Here is a 20,963-nt window from a genome sequence, read left to right as displayed (position 1 = left end):
TGCTGGGTATCCAAAACAAATTTATAAATTAAAAATAATGTTTGAAAGGATCACAATGGCTGGGGAAGTAGCATTGAAGGGTTTGAGCAGCAGATGCAGGAAAGCAATAGGGTCTGGAAGGGGCCGAGGAAGCAGCAGAGACACGCAAAAGCACATTTTGGAATATGGAGTGACCCTCCCAAAAATACAATTAAAAAACATTTTATTTTCACGGATGGAGGGGTAGAGGCGCAACGGAGGAGTGGGTGAGTAAAGGGGAAGCAATAGAGGGGAGGGATTTTGGGGGTGCAGCACATAAGAGAGCATGCTTAGTGAAAAATAAAAAAGTAGTTCATTAAATTTGAACAGTTGAATAATATACGTCAGCCAATCAAATGGCTGGCAAAGAGAGGAAGGCCATCCATTGAATAAGAAGCAGTCAAACGAGAGTGATAATAAAACCTCCAATAGTATGCAATGGGAGGACTAAGTCGGCTGGTAGTTTTTGGTATGGGCCACTAGAGGTCTTTCACAAACAGATGCGACTTAAAAAAATGCAGAAAGGCTCATGTAGTTTGTGTTTGCTGTTGCACTTGCCTTCGTAAGTCACGAAGTGGTCAAAAACAACCACTGTCAAACTTGCATCTTTCACCATACCATGTGTGCACCTACTTAGACCTACATTCGCGCTAGGCGAGATCTGGATGACGGCTTTTTCTTTCCATCCCCCTGTGAGTGTGGGATCTGCAGACAGGAGTGCTAGCCACGAGCATGGACCACATGGCAGATGGGCAAACGACCAGGACCTTAATACGGGGAACCTGCGTGGGCAAAGCTTGGGGAATGCACGTAGTAATAGGTCTTGAATATTTTCCATTTTTGTTATGTTTACTCAACATACACGTGTGCAATGCAAATGCAGTTTTAAAAAACATATTGCCTGAGCCTTTCATATACTCTGGTCACAACAAACAGAAAACTACCCATAGGCGGCTGTTAGCGACCCCAATCATACCGATATGAGAGAAACACAGACGTTTATGTGCATACTGCTCAGAGTGACCTGCCACACTGAAATATTTGCTTCAGAAATGACCCAACCACTTCTCCATGTGAAACAATGATTGCTGAAACTGTGGTTCTTCAAAGCGAATGCATCATGCCGATTATGTACATCTTTCCATATAAAAGTCAGTCACTGCATACAGATTTTTGGTAAATATTATGGTAAATATTACGAAAGATCCAAAGCTCACTCTAAAGAGCAAAAACATTGTTCATACCAACACGACAATGTCTTTCATGTGCTCGAATTCCTCAGGGTGAAGGAAAGAGGTGAACTCTTCTCTGCTGGCAGCCATGTCCCCATCAAGGTCAGCAGTTTTGAAGCGCCTTTCATCTCGAGGCATCATTTTCTTAAAGCTAAATTGGTCATTTCCATCTTGAAACTCCTCTGGGTTTGCTAGAAATAAATATTTAAAAACGGCTTACTTAGAAAATGTATGCATTATCCTAAAAAGATACATAAAATAACTGTTTCGCTCCCATGCAGACCTAAGTAAGCACTAGATAAAATAACTTTCTTTGATACTTTAAACAAAAGCACTGACCCTTTGAGAATGGTAACAAAAAATCTATTCATGGCATTAAGGCAGGGGGTGTGGTGGTCATTTAGGGTTTTGAGTGACTGGAGAACCATTTTGAATCAGTGGGTCTTCCACCATGCCAATCTCCTGGTGCCCCGCCCCCTTTAGAGGAGGGTTAAGTGGAGCACAACAACTTTGTGACCGGAAATAGCATTCAGCTTTGGCAAACGTGGCCCAGCCATATTAGTGGATGTAATTTCCACCATGCAGAGAGTAACCTCTGAAGTGGGATGTGGTCCTGTGTTAAAGGGAGAGAAGAGGGGGGCACTGTCAGCCCGACAGCTGCCTTCCCAGCTGTAAATCTTTTAGTCCTTAATTTGTGCACCATATTTATAGCTTAATAAATATGTAGAAATCTGTACAAAACTAGCCGACATTCTAGAAAACACAGACCTGCATGTTAAGAAACGCATTCACTGTAATCATACAGTGGTTGGCAGGCTCTTATTCAATAAGTCCTCCCAGCTGGCTACAAAACCAAACTTAAAGATGTCGGCAATAATTATGTACAAATTAAAACATATGCACATTGCAGTGCAGACTGATATTAAACATTTTAAAAGATAGCATCACCACAAATCCGTTAAAATGACTCCTTGCAAATGAAAACACAATGCAAACCACTACGAATTGGAGGGCAGGCATGGTGTCATTCGGTGAAGGCCCCGCCATCTTCCCTATGCTAGGATGATCTGAACAAGGGGTGCCAGTAGGAACATCTGATTGGTCGCCAGACCTCTCTTTGACTTCGGCCTAACACTAATTCTGTATACGTTTTAGGTACATAACACTTCTCTTCACCAATGAATAAAACCTCCCTCATATGTAGCATCTGCTACTTACTAAGGATTTACTAAAGGTTAATTTTCTAAGTGCGTTTTGTTGGTTGTTGCTTCAACTGTCCGTTTTCTAGAACCTTGGCTGCAGCTGGGTTGGAATGCAAGGGGGTTGAAAGAGTAACTAGGGAGCATACAGCATGGTCCCCAGGATCACGTGACCACAAATGTACCTTACCTGCAATGATTTCGTCGTTCACACCATGGAATAATAAACTCATGGGGCTTTAAAAAGTGATGAATGGGAGACTAGCAAGCTGGCCCAGACAGACATTCACCACTGACTCCTACCATGATCTGCCGTCAGGGTTCAAACTCCAAAAGCCTAATTCAGCTTTATATGTTACAGAAGTCAGGGAATAGGGTACCATAAACTGGATAATATGAACAACTGCTGTTTACAGCGCTTAGAAAATTCCGAGCATGGTCTGAATGCTCCAGAAAATGAAGTTATTATTAATATTACTACTACATAAGGGTCAGCCCTGACTCCAATTCATCCCAAATCAGGTGTCTGCCCTGAATTGTTGGGACAAGTTCCGCCTGCACTGGAACACAAGGAAGCCCTGTCTGTCACATTCGCACACATTGAGGGTCATGCCTGGGAACAGTCCTTCCACTTAGGGGAATTCACATAGATTTAAAAAAAAGATTTAACTAGTTAGTCTCTTGATACCCATAGAGGCGTAATACCCTCACTTTATGATTGTATTTGTGATCATTTTGCCTTAGATATCTTATGTTAACCCTCTTACAGTTTTTTTCTGTCTTCCCTCTTGAAAATCAATAAAGTATTTTGAAATAAATAAAAAAAAGATATAAGTAGTAGACCAAATCAGCCCTCTAGCTTGACTCTGATTCTGTGTCAAGTTCAGACACCTCACAGCATTTTTAAACTATGGTTGGCTACGCAGAGTATGTAGGCCATTCCCTCAGGTCAATGGGGGCCGGCCAAAGTTAGTCTCCGTCCCTTCTTTGAGCTCCTTGCTTGTCTCACATATTCCAGCCAGCTCGTCCACACAAACCTTAACTCAAAGTGCCCCCCTCTTCAAGGCGACGCATCTGCTAGTGACAATCCACGCACTATGTGGCTTGACATCTCAAGTTTAACTCAAATACTTAAAGTGCCCTTTTAATGAGTGTAAAACAATTTTTGTAATCCATAAAAGGTGTTGTTTCGCTCTTAAAAGCGTTTACGTACTTGAAGAATTTTAAATGCGTAAATCTTGTCAAATGTGTACGGAATGGGCGTGCCCTGCCAGGAAAGACCTGAAAGTTTGTTCACGTCCGCAAACGTACTTGTATTCACAAAGCTTGATGCAACCTGATGCAACCTTTGAAACGGTCGGAGATTTACTGCTCTTAAGAGCAGTAGTAAATCTCTTTCCAGTGGGAGAATGGGCTAGAATCACCCTAAAAACTGGTTGCATATTGGGGAGGAAGAGGAGTTTTCCTCATGGAAAATACTTTACTGTGTGGAAAAAGAACCTAAGAAAATATGCAAATACGCATAATTCAAGGTATTGCCACATGTACCATTTTGTACATTTAAGCATGTGGTAATGTCTAAGCACAGCCCTGTCAAAATTCATAACAAAAATCCAAGGGTTATGCCTGAAAATCTGCACCTATGATGGGTTTTTGGTCATACCTGTACACTACAATAATTCCGAAATCTGCAGGCATGATAGTTTGCAAAGGTGTGGGTATTGCTTTCGGAATCTTTTTGTGAATCAGATCAATGTAAATATTCTGAGGACTAGGAGTCAGGTCAAATTGTCCAAGGCTTGTGCTGCACTTTCTTGTTTGCAGCCTTTGTACTAATCTGGTAAATCAATTTGGTACTGGGAGACTATATAAATGCTCTTGCAGTAAATCAGATGTAAAAGAGATCAGACTCAACTGTTATATTATAAATAAAAAACGTGGAAGAGGCTTTATAACAGATTTCAGGTGCAGGATCCTGTACTCACCATTTTATTAATGGGGGAAATGGATTTCTGTTTGACTTTTGAGAGTTCTAGACGTTTTTATTAATATAGACTGATCAAGGCCAAAAGGGCAGTGGATACAAGATCAATTCTTATGGTGCCCAGGTGTCCAAAAAGCCTATCTATCAGAGAATTAAACAGAGCCTAAAACATCATCATAAGTAAAGCTACTTTGATGGAGTGAATTAATTTGGATAGCCAGAGTCACTATTGTTTGCATAACAGCTGATTGAGAACTCTTTGCGGGTCTGAAGTTTATTGTGCGTGGACATGGTGCTTTGATTCAATTAAGGTTTGCAGTTGTGCGTCACGTATTTTCTTAGTTATATGAAAACACGGGGCAGATGTGAGCTCACAGCTAGCAGACAGACGCATGTCCTAGCCAGATGAAGTCCAAATATATATTTAGAAATATGGACAATGACATTTAATGGATGTTTTAATTTATCTAAGAACAGGTGTGGTCTTTGTAACATCTGGACACAAGATATAAAACTTACTTTTGACAAACTAGTGCATGTAACATTTTCCATCTTTGCTATTACTCTTAAATCATAGTACGAGCTGCATGAATTATGTTTGCAACTGAATAGTTATTGCAGTCACTAATTCTTAACAATAAATCGATCGATCATGCGGATATCTTTCAATTACTTAAAGAGTCTCAATTAGTCATGAGAACTCTAGATGATATTTTGGGCAAAATCTAAAAATAGATGATGTGTGGTTTGTCACCCCAAAGTAAAATATAAACCTGCTTGAGATAAAATGCATACTTACCACCACTAAGAATTTGGTGTCTCGTTATATCTTCAAGATCTTCTATACATTAAAAAAAGATACAAATTAACCGAACGCATCCAGGAAAAATCCCAGATGAAAAAGTGAAACCGACCAGATGGCCACAAGTCTCTTAACATGTGCACATCTGTACGCATTAGTAATGAACGTGACAAGACCTTGTCATAATGTTTACTTCCTGGAATTGAAGTAACTTCAGAAAGGATAGATTTGGTGTGAACAATGTACTACCTTTTCAGGCGAGAAATGCACTTTATTTTTTAGGTTTTGCCTGGTGATCCGCTGCAAAGCAGCGTTCGCGCAGGCAAAAACTTTTGTTTACCAATATGTGGCTTATTCCCGCCTCTCTCTTCCATTGGCTAGCTCCATAAATGCAGGCTAGCCATTGGAAGAGAGAGGAGTCCGTGATTGTCCGAGGCGATTCGTGGGTGTTCCGTAGAATTTTCCTCTTTATGCCCACGTCATGCGGCGGTGGCCGGGGTTTTATTTTTATTTTTTCTTCGGCATCCTTCGTCACACCAGCCGGACGGCTCTCCCTGTGAGGACGCATACCCGACCCGCTCCCTACTCCGAGCCGATTCCCGGAGGTAAGTTTTTTAATTCTCCCGGAGGTAAGTTTTTTAATTTTCCTACACATACCGGCCCCACTTGTAAATGCTTGTTTATAATACTGTGCAATACCGTAGTGCTACGTGAGGCCGCTTTGGTTTCATCCTTTTTAACCTTTTGTTAACCACATGGTTACAACTCATGACATGTGGTTACCTACATCTTAAGAAAAAAAAAAAAGACCTTGTGAGCACAAGGTGGATAACCTGAGCACTCCTGTATGCTGAAAAAAGCAAGTGTCTTATGATTGAAGATGTAATAGAAAGTTTTATTCACTTTGTATCATCTTGTAAACAGTTCAATTCAAAAGCTCTCCATGTAGCAGAATAACGTGTTTCACACAGAGGTGTTTGAACAATTCCAAAAGTAAATTCAAATCATGGAGTTATTATTGTAATCCAAATCCCATAGGTAATCCAAGTCCCCAATGCATTTCGAGCTGCAAGCTCTTCGTCAGGGGGTTAGGGTCATACTGTGAAATGGAAAAGAAGTAAGGTCAGTCAGGAGCCGAGTGTTTCTGGAAAATGATGTGTCAAAGTCTGAAATTCTCCCGAATTATATACCAAGGAGTGAAACAACCATGCGGAGACATCGAGAACCAGCAGGGAGTGATGCTAGAAAACGGAGTGCCATAGAATGTTACAAAGACGGAGTGACTTCAAAATGATGTGGTGGTGAATCAAAACGTGCCGTGTGCAGGGTGCACAGAATAGAAAATAGGAAAATGCGTGTTTTCCTTCCGTTGAAAGAAAAAAGATCTGTGTGAGTGGCCAAAGTTAGTGCGGCCAGAGTGGCTGAGAACAATGCAGGCAGCCGAGGATCATCTGGGATCTCAGGGCACCGCGCCTCCTGCCACGACCCCCCATTGTGCAGGCACTTACTGAGCGGGAACACAATGAGCAGGAGTAGCAGGGTGAGACGGAGGGGAGGGGCGCACTGCACGCAACACAATCCGACGAGCTGAACGGGACAAACAACAGCAGCGCCAGAGTGAATTATTTAGACGTGCCTCATGTGACTAAACTCGAATCTATGCGCCTCTGGCTCAGCTATATTCCCTACTTCTTGCTACATACAGAAGAGGGTGGAGCCGCATAGATTACCGGCTCCTGTTGTTTCAGCCGGCCAATCAGTGTTTGGGATGAAGCCACTGGGTCTGTAGGCTCGCAAGCCCTCTGTGTGTTCTGGAGCCCACAGGTAAAACGGAATTCAACGGGAACGCCTGGGTAGTCAGACAGGCCGCGGTGGCCGGGGCAGTGTCAGGTGCCTGGGACGCATGTTGCAAGACCCAGCAGGCCACTCTGTCGGGCCCGCTTGCCTGTTGCATGTCCAGCTGCCCCTTGGCCCCGTCCCACACTACGAGACCTCAGTGTGCTGCTCAGGGGTCATTTTGTTGCATTTAGTTACAAATCGTTACACCGTTGCCGCAGACAGGTGGCCCCATGTCTTTACCGCCCTTTATGTGAAGCTTATACTTTAGCACCCGGATCCTACAGCAATTCAAACCCCATGACTTCCTGCCATTGGTGCAGCAGGTGCAGTAGCACGAGAACCCCCGAGGGGGCCACTGAACTCTGATAATTGCTGGATAATACAATGAAAGCGTCCTTCCAATGCACCATTGTCCTTGCTCACACCAGGGCCCATGGAATCCGAGCTGCACTACTGCTTATAGACACACCCCTCTGGGATACACGCACCTTCCATGACCGTATCTACTGCTGATGGGTTTAAAGGTCTCATTGAATCTCGCATCTCCCTTTGCTGTCCCAGGACATCCCATCCGTTTTATCCCAGGCATGGCTGACCTATGCTTCAAACAAAATCGGTAGTTTGAGCCCCGTACGTGTGAAAGTGACACTCCTTTCCCACAACAATTGCATACCGCAGCCTAGACATTTAGTAGCACTTTTAAGATGTTACACTTAGGGTGACCAACTGGCATGGGTCCAAATTCAGGTCGGTGCAGAGTAGTGAGTGCAGAGTAGAGAGTGCAGAGTAGAGAGTGCAGAGTAGAGAGTGCAGAGTAGAGAGTGCAGAGTAGAGAGTGCAGAGTAGAGAGTGCAGAGTAGAGAGTGCAGAGTAGTGAGTGCAGAGTGCAGAGTAGTGAGTGCAGAGTAGTGAGTGCAGAGTGACTAGGGAGTGCTAGGGAGTGCTAAGGAGTGCAGAGTGACTAGGGAGTGCAGAGTGACTAGGGAGTGCTAGGGAGTGCTAGGGAGTGCAGAGTGACTAGGGAGTGCAGAGTGACTAGGGAGTGCAGAGTGACTAGGGAGTGCTAGGGAGTGCAGAGTGACTGCATTGTTCTAGGGAGAGCTAGGGAGTGCAGAGTGACTAGGGAGTGCAGAGTGACTAGGGAGTGCTAGGGAGTACAGAGTGACTAGGGAGTGCTAGGGAGTGTTAGGGAGTGAATAGGGAGTGCTAGGGCGTGCAGAGTGACTAGGGAGTGCTAGGGAGTGCAGAGTGACTAGCGAGTGCTAGGGAGTGCTAGGGAGTGCAGAGTGACTGTAGAGTTCTAGGGAGAGCTAGGGAGTGCAGAGTGACTAGGGAATGCTAGGGAGTGTGGAGTGACTAGGGAGTGCTAGGGAGTGCAGAGTGCTAGGGAGTGCAGAGTGACTAGGGAATGCTAAGGAGTGCTAGGGTGTGCAGAGTGACTGCTGAGTGTTAGGGAGTGCAGAGTGACTGCAGAGTATTCGGGAGTGCTAGGGAGTGCAGAGTGACTAGGGAGTGCAGAGTGACTAGGGAGTGCAGAGTGCTAGGGAGTGCAGAGTGCTAGGGAGTGCAGAGTGCTAGGGAGTGCTAGGGAGTACAGAGTGACTGCAGAGTGTTAGGGAGTGCAGAGTGACTGCAGAGTGACTGCAGAGTGCAAGGGACTGCTGAGTGAGTGACTGCAGAGTGAATTCAGAGTGCTAGGGAGTGCAGAGTGACTAGGGAGTGCTAGGGAGTGCAGAGTGACTGCAGAGCGCTAAGGAGTGCAGAGTGACTAGGGAGTGCTAGGGAGTGCAGAGTGACTGCAGAGTGCTAGGGAGTGCAGAGTGACTAGGGAGTGCTAGGAATTGCAGAGTGCTAGGGAGTGCTAGGGAGTGCAGAGTGACTGCAGAGTGTTAGGGAGTGCAGAGTGACTAGGGAGTGCAGAGTGACTAGGGAGTGCTAGGGATTGCAGAGTGCTAGGGAGTGCAGAGTGACTGCAGAGTGCTAGGGAGTGCAGAGTGCTAGGGAGCGCAGAGTGCAGAGTGCTAGGGAGTGCAGAGTGACTGCAGAGTGTTACGGAGTGCTACGGAGTGCAGAGTGACTAGGGAGTGCTAGGGAATGCAGAGTGCTAGGGAGTGACTGTGTGTGTGTGTGTGTGTGGCTCTGGGTGTGTGTGTGTGTGGCTGGTTCTGGGTGTGTGTGGCTGGCTCTGGGGGTGTGTGTGTGGTAGTAATTGCTGTCTGCTGAGCTCGTCCATAGGGTACAATAGGTCTCACATTTGCGAGAGATTAAGCTATTGGCAATGTAAATGACAATGCCATTTATTTATCTGTTTTCAAAACCAACACAAATACAAATTTTTGCATTTACAATGCCAATAGCTCTAACTTTTCCAAAGGCGAAACCGTTGCATTGTAAATGCTTGTTTATATGTATGTTTAATTCCATACGACAAATTGTCCGTGAAGAGACTGATGATCTTCCAACAAAGATGCATTAACTTAGTGACGACGCTCAGATTCCACTTTTTCTTAACCTATTATTACAAAACATCATGAAGATATTCTTGAATTTGGACTTCAATACCCAGCTACTTATGAATAAAATGGCACATGGGTGGCAAGTTCACGGAGATGACAGTATCCTACATGAACATATTACAAGGTCAATTAGAGACACAAACATATTGTAGGAATATTATATAACCAACTCTAAGTAGAACATATGGCAAAGCAAAGATTAGGGGCTTTATACAAGTTATATAGTGGTGTTGGGCTGGATTTGCAGATTGTTGATGGTAATTTCTCCCCTGCGCGGCCCAATTATGAGTTAAACAGGCTGCCATGGGAAATAAGTATGCAGCCCTGATTTAACCAGGTCTATTCTGCGTAGTTGTTCCAATTACTGTCTGTTCAAGGCTCCTATTTAGCACCTGCTGTCAGCAAGAGGTAAATGGATGCAATTTGGCCATGGTAGGTCAGCTGACTGGCAGGAGGAATGTCAATCTAGGGGATGATCAGCAAGCTGTAGTTTTTTACACAGATGCTACAGCACGATGTCACTTTTACTATGGTGGGAGTTTGTCTGTGGCCTCACCCTCTTGCCTGGGCCTCTGATTACTGGTGATGCCTGTGGAGGTGGTGGTATAGTTTACGAGAGTGCTGTATTGTATGCCTGGGAAAGCGTTTTCATCTCTCCTTTGATGTTTGTAGGGTATGGGCAGGTGGCTGGACGGCACCTTTCCTCGCTGCCCCTCGCCCAGTGAAGCCTCCTACTGGATTTTACAGGGTGCAGAGTCACACTGGGTTACATGAGGTATAGTGTTTCTGGATCTGGAATTACCAGGGAACCCAGTAATTTATTGTTCAGAAACACCATATCTCTCAGAGTCAAGTGAGGCGCTATGTGCCAGATGCATCAAGGGTTGTGCCCATTCTGTGTCTATGGGAAAATGTGTTCATTCATATGGCCCATAGACCCTTGGAGGTGCTGCTCTACCTGACTCATCATTCCCTAGAATATTACAAATGGTAGTTACATACACACATACTTAACTGGGTGCCATGCTTCCAACTTACATGGGGCACATGACATTTCATAACGGGAAGGACTGTAAACTTGTTATTCATAACAAATTGTAATACATATATGGTGCACTAAAAGCTAGTTAACAAAAGTAATTGCAATGATAAAATGTTAGCCAGTTCATGCGGGGCCCCGCCTACTCCTAATACCGCTGATGAAATGGAACAAGTCTACTAAATCAAGAGACTATAAACTTTATTTCAGGATGCATTTTGAAAATATAGCGCATGATCACTTATAGGATAATACACAGAAATGATTTCTCCTTTGAATGAAATTGTTCATAAAATTAAGGAAATGGGAAATTATTTAAGTATACAAAAAACTTTTTAGGAAATTACACTTTTAGAAAGTTGTCATTTTACTGCCTAATCCTGAAAGAATTTACGGTCCGTGTTTCACCAGGCTCTAGACGGCTTCCCTGGAGTGATTTGTGTATTTTTCCCCAGACAATGGACAAAGGGTCCTAGGAGTAGGATTTCTTCTCTGACAAGATGTGCTGGGGGGCTGTGTCCAGCCCCTTCCTGAGCTTCCAAGGCTACCTATATTGTCACTGGCACAATAAGTGCCCCCCTGCATGCATCCCCTGGTCCTGAGGTAACAGGGGACGCTTCCTCACACCACACTTTTCATGGCAAACTCACCGATATGAAAATTGTGGTGGTGAGGAAACTCATAATGCGCTTGGCAGTGCACCAACTGCACCATCAACATATTGAGGGCCTCAGACTATTGCAACACCGCCAGGGATTGAGGATAGCAGAGGTCCCATGGCAGTCTGACAGCCCAACTCGAAATATGGTGGTCAGACCACATGTGCGGTTGTAGCGGCACAGCCACCTTGGGTTTTGTGGTCCATGAGACTGCCAAACTCATAATTAGACCTTGAGACACAAAATCCTTGAATGTAGCAGTGCTGCAAATTTAGGACTGCTTTTTGAAATGTAATTCTAGAGTGATGGATGAGTAACCATGATTAGACTGACCAATAGGAACTTATCAAAAGTTTGTCATTATTTGATATTATTTGTACATTTGATGCTAATGTGCGATTAATGGTTTGAAATGACTATTTCCCAGGTCCTTTATCCTAGGTAGTCATTGGCAGTATGTATAGGGATAATCTAACTTCAAAGATTTCCCAATTTACCATATATAGAACTATTAGGATAGGTCCAAATATGATTTACTCTTGAGTAGAATCATGCTTTATATTTGCCCCTGGGTGGTGATTATCTCAGGAAGTACCGTATACCACACTTTTTTTCCCCTGGGTCAGACATATTGAGGTTCCAGTGATGATATCATAATTATCCACCTGGGTAGTTGTTGTTACAGTACTGCCACATACTGATTAGACCTCGTCAATCAGTGTCATCCTTACCCACTCAGAGTGGTATACAAGGGACTTGGGTAACTCCATATAATACATTTCTGATATAGGCCAATATGTAACTTTATAAATAGCAGCAGAGGCATTGTGGGAATGTTGGTTCTCTTGCTACATGATTAGAAGGTACACATTTAAGAAACAGTTTTTTGAATATTAACTGGACTCAGCAAGCCTGAATATTTTTTTTTACTCTCTGAATCACAGGAATTACAAATGCAATAGGAGAAAGATTTATATATTGTTCAAGAGACATAATTACTTCTTTACTTTAATGTGTGTTATCAAGATGAATATTCTAATACATTTCTCTTGCTTGTACATATATTATGGTGAAAATACCTCTTCTGCACCCGGAGGAGCCATGCCAGCATGCTCCCTGACTTATCCCTGTCCGCAAGTGGCCGCACAGTATATGTCCTGTAATCATACTGCTTCAGGCGTTCAACCAAGGCAAATAACCTTTCCTATTCCTTCAGCAGCCAGGCCCTGCCTTCCACCATCTCTCCTATGTCCAGGGGCAGATCATTAATTTCCCCCTCTTGCAGTCTAAGGTCAGAGTGTAGTTGTGTGCATTCACCCAATATATTAGAGATGCAATGCCCCGCATCACTACCTTGAGGGCCTCCTATTACACCGCAAGGGAGGACACCGTTCCAGTATTTTCCAACCAGTAATTATGAATCAGCTTTCCAAGTGATGCTCGGAATGCCAGTTCCTCCAGAGGGGTGCAATTCATGCACCATGTCGGGACACCAGTCCTGGAGGGTGACCATAGGTAAGTGCAAAGTAAAGGATTATGATCTGAGTACGTCCTCACTAAGTATTCTGCATCACTCGCTCAACCATCGCATCACAACAAAAGATTGCATCTAAGCGCATCTCTAATCCGTGCAATCCAGAGCGGTAGTAGTAACACGTTCTCTCAGATTGTGTGCCTACCAGCAATCTACCAACCCCCAGTGCCCAATCTACTGTCAAAAGGACCCTTCTATTTTATGTACCAGGGGCGCAGGCAGCGGGGTGTGCGACTTGTCCAACTGTGGATCTGCCACACATTTGAAATCCTGCCAATTATTTTCAGGTAGTGTAGCTTGGCTATCAGCAAGGGTGTCAAGCTAGCCAAGAAAGTGTGTAGGTCAGAGCCTGGTGAATATATATTTAGTAATGCAAAGTCCTTACCATCCAGTTGGCCCATTACTAAAAAGTAGTATCCCTCGGGGTCCAACATTACCGTATACAATTGGAAAGGTATTCCAGGTCTAATCCAGATCAAGCCACAGTAAGCAGTGTAATAAAATTGCCCTCTCCACTTCTTCCGGAGACTCCTACCCTTGTTGTCCGTCAAGAGGATCTCTTGAAGAAACTCTATCTGTGCCCCTGTGTTTTATGCACGAAAAAACAGTATACCGCTTTGACGCATAATCACCCCCCTCACATTCCAGGAAATCACTCGGATGCAGTCGGGCAGTGCGGTATTAAAGCATGTGGGTCTGCATGCAAGGGTTTTCGCTGCCAAACACTCAACTGTAGCACCACCATCCAATCGCTCCCCATAGCCTCGCTCACCACACCTACACCGATGTAGAATGAAACATAATAAAACAACATAGCCAACCATCTAGATACCCACAACATACTCCTCTGACTGTGATATAAACACATCATGTCCAAACGTATATAGACAAAAGCCACAAGCTAACACTATTATAAGGGTAAACAAATTATGCTCTATAAGAAGGGCCATATTTTAGAAAAACAAGACCAACCCATATGGCCATGCGAACTGGGTATTAAACATTAGCTTCTAACAAGTGTTCACATGGAACTCATTTATAAAGACAGTCTTCTATTTTCACAGAACGTTTCTGTGGAATTAAATCAAAACAAGATTTAGAGTTACGGGACAATACACATCTGTAGTAATCAAAATGAAAAATAAATTCTGTAGCCTGATCCAAGCTGTCATAGCACTCAACTCATCCAAACTGTGTTGTTTATTCTTTTGTTATTTGCACAAAAAATAGACAAAGTATCTACATTTATGTACAGTGGTGTGTTTTGTTGAGTGGTAGGTGTTTTAAGAAATAAGTTCTAAAGAGTGTTAGACCTGGCATCTTTTGGCAAGGTTTCTCCTGTCTTTTAGCTTTCTAACCTCCTGGTTTTGGCTCTGTTTTTGCTGGTTTAGTGTCTCTGCATACTTTCTCACTGCTGATTAGTGTTAAAGTGCAAGAGTTCTCCTATGGTAAATTATGTTTATGGATTGGTGTTTCCATGTTTGCCTTATTTGATTTACCTTTAAATCCCTAGTACGGAGCACTGTGCTTGCCCAGGACCTGGTAATTAAATGTTGCTAGTGGACCTGCAGCACTGGTTGTGCCACCTACACAAGCAGCCCATCAAAGTGTTCTCAGGCCTGCCACTGCAGCGTCAGTGTGCAGTTGTGACTGCCATGTCAACCGGGCAAGTGCACCCACTTGCCATGACCCAAACCTTTCCTTTTCTTACATGTAAGGTACCCCTCTGGTGGGTCCAAAGTACCCCCATGGGCAGGGTGCAGTGTAGGTGAACTGTAGGATATGTACTGGTGTGTGTGACATGTCCTTATAGTAAAATACAGTGTATTTCATTTTTCAATACTGAAAGATCATCCGTCCCATAGGATAGAATGGGAGATACTTTGTAACATCTTACAAGTCTAAGTTCTCATTAGGACAAGATAGAAAAATAGGGTTTGGACTCTCTGAACTCAGAAATTAATAATACATCTTTTAGTAAAGATGGTTCTAAAAGTATGTGTTTGAAAATGAAACTTTTAGAAAGAAGGCATCTTCTTGTTTAACCATCCTGTGTGCCCCTGCTGGGCTGTGGATTGACTATCTGGCTTTGGAGTGACAGGGGCTGGGGATATGCATTCACTGCTGACATCTACTAGGGAGGCTGAGGTGCGTCTTGCCTTTCCTGGATGAATCAGGACTGGTCTGCCTTACACAATACTGTCTCCACCTCCTGCCAGGAACCTGGGCAGAGAGAACAGAACTGGTTTGGACTAAGCAAAGCGACTTTTTGCCACAAGGGAACAAAGGAAATTGTGGTATAAATATTGGGGCCCAGAACCTTAGAACTCTTTGGGACTCAGAAACCTGCCAAGATGAAGAGCGGGAGAAGCTGTGAGGATTAACTACCACTTTGCTGTGTGCTTTGCTGTGTTGGCCTGCAGTGGCTACTTCTGTTTTGTGCAGAGACAGGACTGTACAGAACTTTCTGCAACTTCTTTCTTTGTTTCACCAAGGGCTTGAGGTAGAGCTTGCCCCCTGTTCAAGAAGTCTCAGGAACAGCAAAGACTTCAAGTTCATCTGCTACAAGCACTGGTAGCTTTGTGTTTTGTGCTGCAACAGAAGAAAAAGCAACCCAACATAGTCACTGATGATAATTCTGGCTCTGTGTCCTGAAGGCACCGCAGAGGGCACTGCCGCACTTTGCACACAACCCTGGTCTGAAAGACAACGCTGTTCGACACTGCCACCGAGCCCCTCCTTGCACCGTGACCTGTGGGCACCGCACTTTGCATCGCCTTGCTTCCTGCTGCCACCCTGATTTCCCCAACGACGCTCCATATTGACATTCACACAGCTGCTTGCACCGTAGTTTGAGGGCACTGCTCATAAGTTACTTGAGGCACCACCCTCATCCTGCACTGAAGCCTTGGTCTTTGACCCCAGTTCATCAGACGATGACAGTGCTCCCGCAACAACAATGCCATTGCTTGCACCATGACCTGCCAGCACCGTGACGAGCACTGAATCACTTCGAACTGCAGCCCTGGTCTCCCCAACACCCCTGGAAGAACATCACTGAGCCACTGCCTGCACCATGACCTGAGGCCACCGCACGCTGCACCACTGGACTTCGCACCACCGCCCGACGCCGGTGCTCCTGATTTTAACGGCAGGGAATTAGATCTGCAATGCGTGTGACTTCAAGGGCCTTAAGGCTCCTTCACCAACCTCCGGGGCCGACGGCGGCTCTTGAGAGCACCACGCGAGGTCGCCAACTCCCTGCATCTCTAAAGGTACTGTTTTGTGGGTCTTCCCGACACCGTAACTGGAAAGAGATGCTGCGGTCAGCCAGAACTGTTTGGATTTGTTATTAGCAACACTGTGATAGCCCTGGACCGAGCTATTGGCTTCAAGGAACTGTACTTAAGCCTATTTTTGATTATTGATATTTCTGAGAACTGTAAGGTGGATTTTCATTTTTTCGTCTTGTTTGCAAGGATAAAATATTTGTTATATTTCTAAAACTGGTGTGGCGTCCTTTTTAGTACTTTCACTGTATTACTGTTGGTTATGTGCAAATGCTCTACCCACTCCCTTTGAGAGAAGCTTGAACCCTTGAGCCAAGCTACCAAGGGGGTGCATCCCCCTTATCCTGACTAGGAAGAAGGGTCCCTACTTGGGACAGGGTAATAACTTGCCAACTAGAGACCCCCAAGTAAAGTAACCATAGCCAAACATCTAGAAAAAGTGACTTGTAAAGATACAACAAATTCACAGGGTTATTGGTGTATACAAGGACGTCTAAATGCTTATTCTAAAAATAAAGAAGTGACCAGAATGTTTTTCAGTACTTTCGCCCAAAGACTGTCCTTTCGATGGTGTTGACGGTGTTTCAACCCTATTTGGAATATGAGGGTCTCATCAGGATTATAATACCATGGGCACTACAAAAGGCACCTTAATAGATAGAATTAAAGCTTGTAATCAGACTAATATGTTGACAGCTTTATGGCCTAGGGAATGGTATGCTTAGTCAAGGGTTAGAGGGCAATCATGTATTTCTTAGTATATCCTGGAGCAATACTGTTTCACCAAGGTGAGCCCAGCCGTGCTCACATCCACAACATGTAAGGCAGACAAGTTGGTCACAGACTGACTACTAACCTTCCCCAGGCAGACCAGCCAGACCAGCAGTAACCTTCAACCAGTTCTTCACTCCTCCACAGCTCCAGTATTCTCTGCACGTGGGTCCATCTGTCCTGCAAGGTGTACTGGGCGACCTGCACTTGTGGGGGCAGCATACAGCACTCAGTGTAAAAGGGGGAATGCGAGGGGTGAGAAAAATCTGGGGGCACCTTGTGCCCCAGTCATAGGCTAGTGTCACAGGCTCCTAGGTGCAATGCCCCTAATTTCAATATGTCCTCAACACTAGAGCTGCTATTTGTCCTCTAGCCAGCCCCAGCACATAGTACAAAGCCCCAGGTGAGGGTGGCAATTAGGCAGTTCGCTGCAATTCTGTCCCACAGATCTCCACTGTCTGGTTCGCCCTGTAGAAGCTGCAGGCAGGAGAAAGTGGGTGGGCCAACAGGTTGCGAGATGCAGGCGATTTGATAAGAAGGTGGAGGAGGCAAGTCCTCACCGGTTTCCGCCCAGGTGATGTAGCCGATGTAATGGGAGCACTGCTAGCCGCGGGTGCTACACTGGTCAATACAGAGCCACCATCTTGTTTTGGCAGGAAGCTCCGATCACCCTCGGTGTGGCACAGTCTCAGGTGGCCATCCAGCCCACTTATTAAAGTGCACCGTTTGCACCTAGTTCTGCAGCCTAACTTCATGCAATTTCGAGCAGGCATAGGGGGCGTGACTGGTGAGTAGCGAGGCAGCTGGGGAGCTCTTCCGCTGAGCTGCCTACAGCATGGCAGCAAGCTCTGCCAGCCCTTCCAGGATTATGTTGTGTACTTATTACCTTAAGTGTTAGGCCTTTTCTCTTTTCTCGAGGGCTTCTGTGAATTTGAAATGCGTTGCATATACACAATAAAGGGTGTTGCAATACCCTGAGTACCGCTTCTCCTTCAGAACAATTTTTTGTGATACATATATTTATATATTCACGAAAAAAACGAAGGTTAAAGGGGTGTTAGAGTTAGGTGAAATTGTCATTTAAAACATACCATTTTAAACAAACAAATCCACTAAAATTCAGCAGTTCTAGTTACCTCAAGTTACCCCAGTGGTAACTATAAATCGTGCCCCCACCATTCACAGTCTTGTCATCAATGGTATCATTTCAGATGTTGCAGTCATGCATCCAACAAGGTCATGGATCATGTCATGTCATGATTGATGTAATATGTGGGGTAGTAAGCAATTTGCAATGCATGGTGAGGACAATAGTTTTAATTACCTTGAGACACAAGTTATAGTTATTTGGGATAATATAACTGGTGAACTTCACTGATTTTGTTTGTTTGAAATGGCAGGTTTTAACTGACATTTTCACTTAACTTTAACTTCCCTTTAGCCTTTGTTTTTTTCAGTGAATTATTTTTTTTAAAGCAAAGATATTATTGCCATACCCAACTATAACATCACTTTAATCTATGCTTTTTTCAATAAATGTCTAGGTTTTTTTTCAACGTCAAGTAATATTTAATTACCATACCCAGCACCGGCCTAACTCCACACAGTGCTTTAGGCCATGTGAGGCTTGGGTTGTACCCCAGGGCGTGGCCAGTGGCAAAGCCCTGCGCTCATCTCCTCTCAGACAAATCCCCATGCCACGGATACCTCAAGGCATGCCCAGCTTGATGTTGTTTTCACAGGTCCTGGTCACATTCAGGCAGACTTACTGACTTTGTCGAAGAGCCACAACCCCAAGCAAAAAAAGTGAGCCTATTTTATCAAGGGGTGAAAATACTAATGAAGCAGATCTATCATCTTTCTCTAAAACTTACTAATATTTTTTAATCACGTGGATATTTCAGCAATTCACACAATGTAATGTTTAAGAATAGTGATTATTCTAAAAATATTTCATAAAGGGGTGTTGCTAGCACCCGATAAAGATGGCCGCCAGATCTTTCAGCTGTTTAAATAATGGAGCTTTTGCAGATATGATAACAACACCAGATGGCTGTCAAGAGTCAATAAGGCCCCCGCAGCCCACCCTGGCAAAAATCTACTGCTGGTACAGGGAGAAAGCACGAAACAACGTGTTTCTGTAGCGGCCCAGGGAACATGGCCACCCACGTCTAGCCTCTCCTGGCATCAACAGGGGGATACATCCCATCCATCCCTCCTTCGTCACACTCATCAAAGTATGAGTGGCAAAAAGAAACTGTAGCACAGCATGAATGATGAGCGGCGAAAGCAAAGATAATGTGAAAGAATTACATGGGGTCCAATTGCCAGCAAACAAGCAGCAAACAGTGCGACACATTCATCATCCACAGTGGATCGTGCATCATGACCACCATTACCTAACCTCTTTGGTGTTACCAGGAAGCGGTACCCATACCTAAGCCACTGCACTCTGCGATTCATGACTGACAAACCATGACAATGGTAGTGGAACAGGTGTGACAGATATGGAAGACTTCACACCTGAAAGCTAGTGGTACTTTGTAAGGAGGACAGAGGCACGTAAACAATCAGCAGCAATATCTAGCAAAAGCGGGATTCAGACTCCTTTACAAGACAGGTTCTTTCTCTTAGCATCGCTTCCTTGCTATTCTCGATCTAATGTTTCGTGGAAGGAGCATGCAAATTAGCACACTACTGATTTGTTCCGGTTCAAATCACTTACAGGATGATTGCGTGTGCCAGGACTATGGGCCCAATTTAGAACTCGGCGGACGGCTACTCCGTCAGTACAATAACCGATATCCCATCCACCAAAATAGAAATCCCATTATATCCTACACAATTTATATTTTGGGAGACGGGATATCCGTCACCGTTGTGATGGAGCAACCCATCCGTCAAGATCTAAATTAGCTTCTACGTCTATCTGAGCCCCATCATACTGCCAAGATAATTCATGATGAATAAGTGTCATCTTCCTCACAACGCAACTGTGTCAAACATATAAAGGGGATCTAATAATAAATATCCTATTAGTAAGTCTTCTACCTAGCCAGGTGATAAAACTCTAGTCAAAGTCAAAATCCCCGTGGTTGGCGAACAGTGTGAGTATAACATTACCCAAGGGGCAATAAACCATACAGACCTCTACGATGGTGAAATCCAGGGGTAAAGAACCGAGAGACCACAAAGAAATAAAAGTGGGTCAGAAACGCTCCAAGGCTGACACTCCAACTCCAGAGCCCCCAATTAAACCAAAGATAGACATTGCTGCTAATATTGATATCATTTCACACAGCTGGGTGCTCTTCACGATCGAGCGCAAGACACTAAAACTAATATGAACATTATGCAGAACGTTATTCACGTCATGAGGAAGGTCATCATGGACATTACAGGCAGAGTTGGTGAAGCAGAGAGCAGAATCAGTGGGTTGGAAGACTTGAGCACAACATTACTAAAAAAAACAAGGCAGCAATATTGCATCCAAGATGGCTACACTACTAAGAGATAATTGAATTACAACATCACAACCAGAGGGGTAATCTAAGAATGTTGGCCTTCCCAAGGATGCAGAACAAGATGCAAACTCATGTGCCTAATTCTTGGAAACCTGGATCCCAAAGACATGAGGCATCACCTTTAACAAAGAATTTGAAGTTGAAAGGGCCCATAGAGTACCAATATTTAGAAGAGCTGAAAACGTAGCTAGAGCATCACGAACAAGAAGAACACTGATCTTTAAACCCTCAAGATAGCTCCATGCTGAGGCAATATTAGCACACATGAAGAAAATACAGCATATCCAATGGAATGGAGCAAAGATCAGCATTACCCAAAACTATTTTACAAAACAGTAATTTTCAGGAAGGGTTTTTTTAGCATTAAGGCACCCGCTAAAAGACTTATCCATACCTTTCTCATTTGTTCAGCCATCAAGATTTTAAAAAGAAATTCACAACGGCAAACATATGATCTTCACTGAGCCCCAAGGGCTACAATCCTTCCTTTTGAAGTCAGTACAAACAGAGATGGCCATATCAAAAAGTTATCAGAATCACTGTACGGGTGGTGATA

General features: G+C 44.2%; 1 protein-coding gene across 1 annotated transcript in view; it reads right to left on the bottom strand.

Annotated features, from left to right (window-relative positions):
• Nucleotides 1–20,963, bottom strand: part of RCN1 (reticulocalbin 1) — a 165,017-nt gene that overhangs the window by 67,107 nt on the left and 76,947 nt on the right. The window contains exon 3 of the mRNA XM_086955841.1: nt 1,263–1,441. Coding sequence (XP_086811967.1) covers nt 1,263–1,441 — 179 coding nt within the window. The remainder of the gene's footprint in view (nt 1–1,262; nt 1,442–20,963) is intronic.

Source organism: Lissotriton vulgaris, chromosome 2_1, assembly GCF_964263255.1.
Source record: "Lissotriton vulgaris chromosome 2_1, aLisVul1.2, whole genome shotgun sequence".
In the NCBI taxonomy this organism is placed as follows: domain Eukaryota; kingdom Metazoa; phylum Chordata; class Amphibia; order Caudata; family Salamandridae; genus Lissotriton; species Lissotriton vulgaris.
This window is presented reverse-complemented; position numbering and strand designations above follow the sequence as displayed.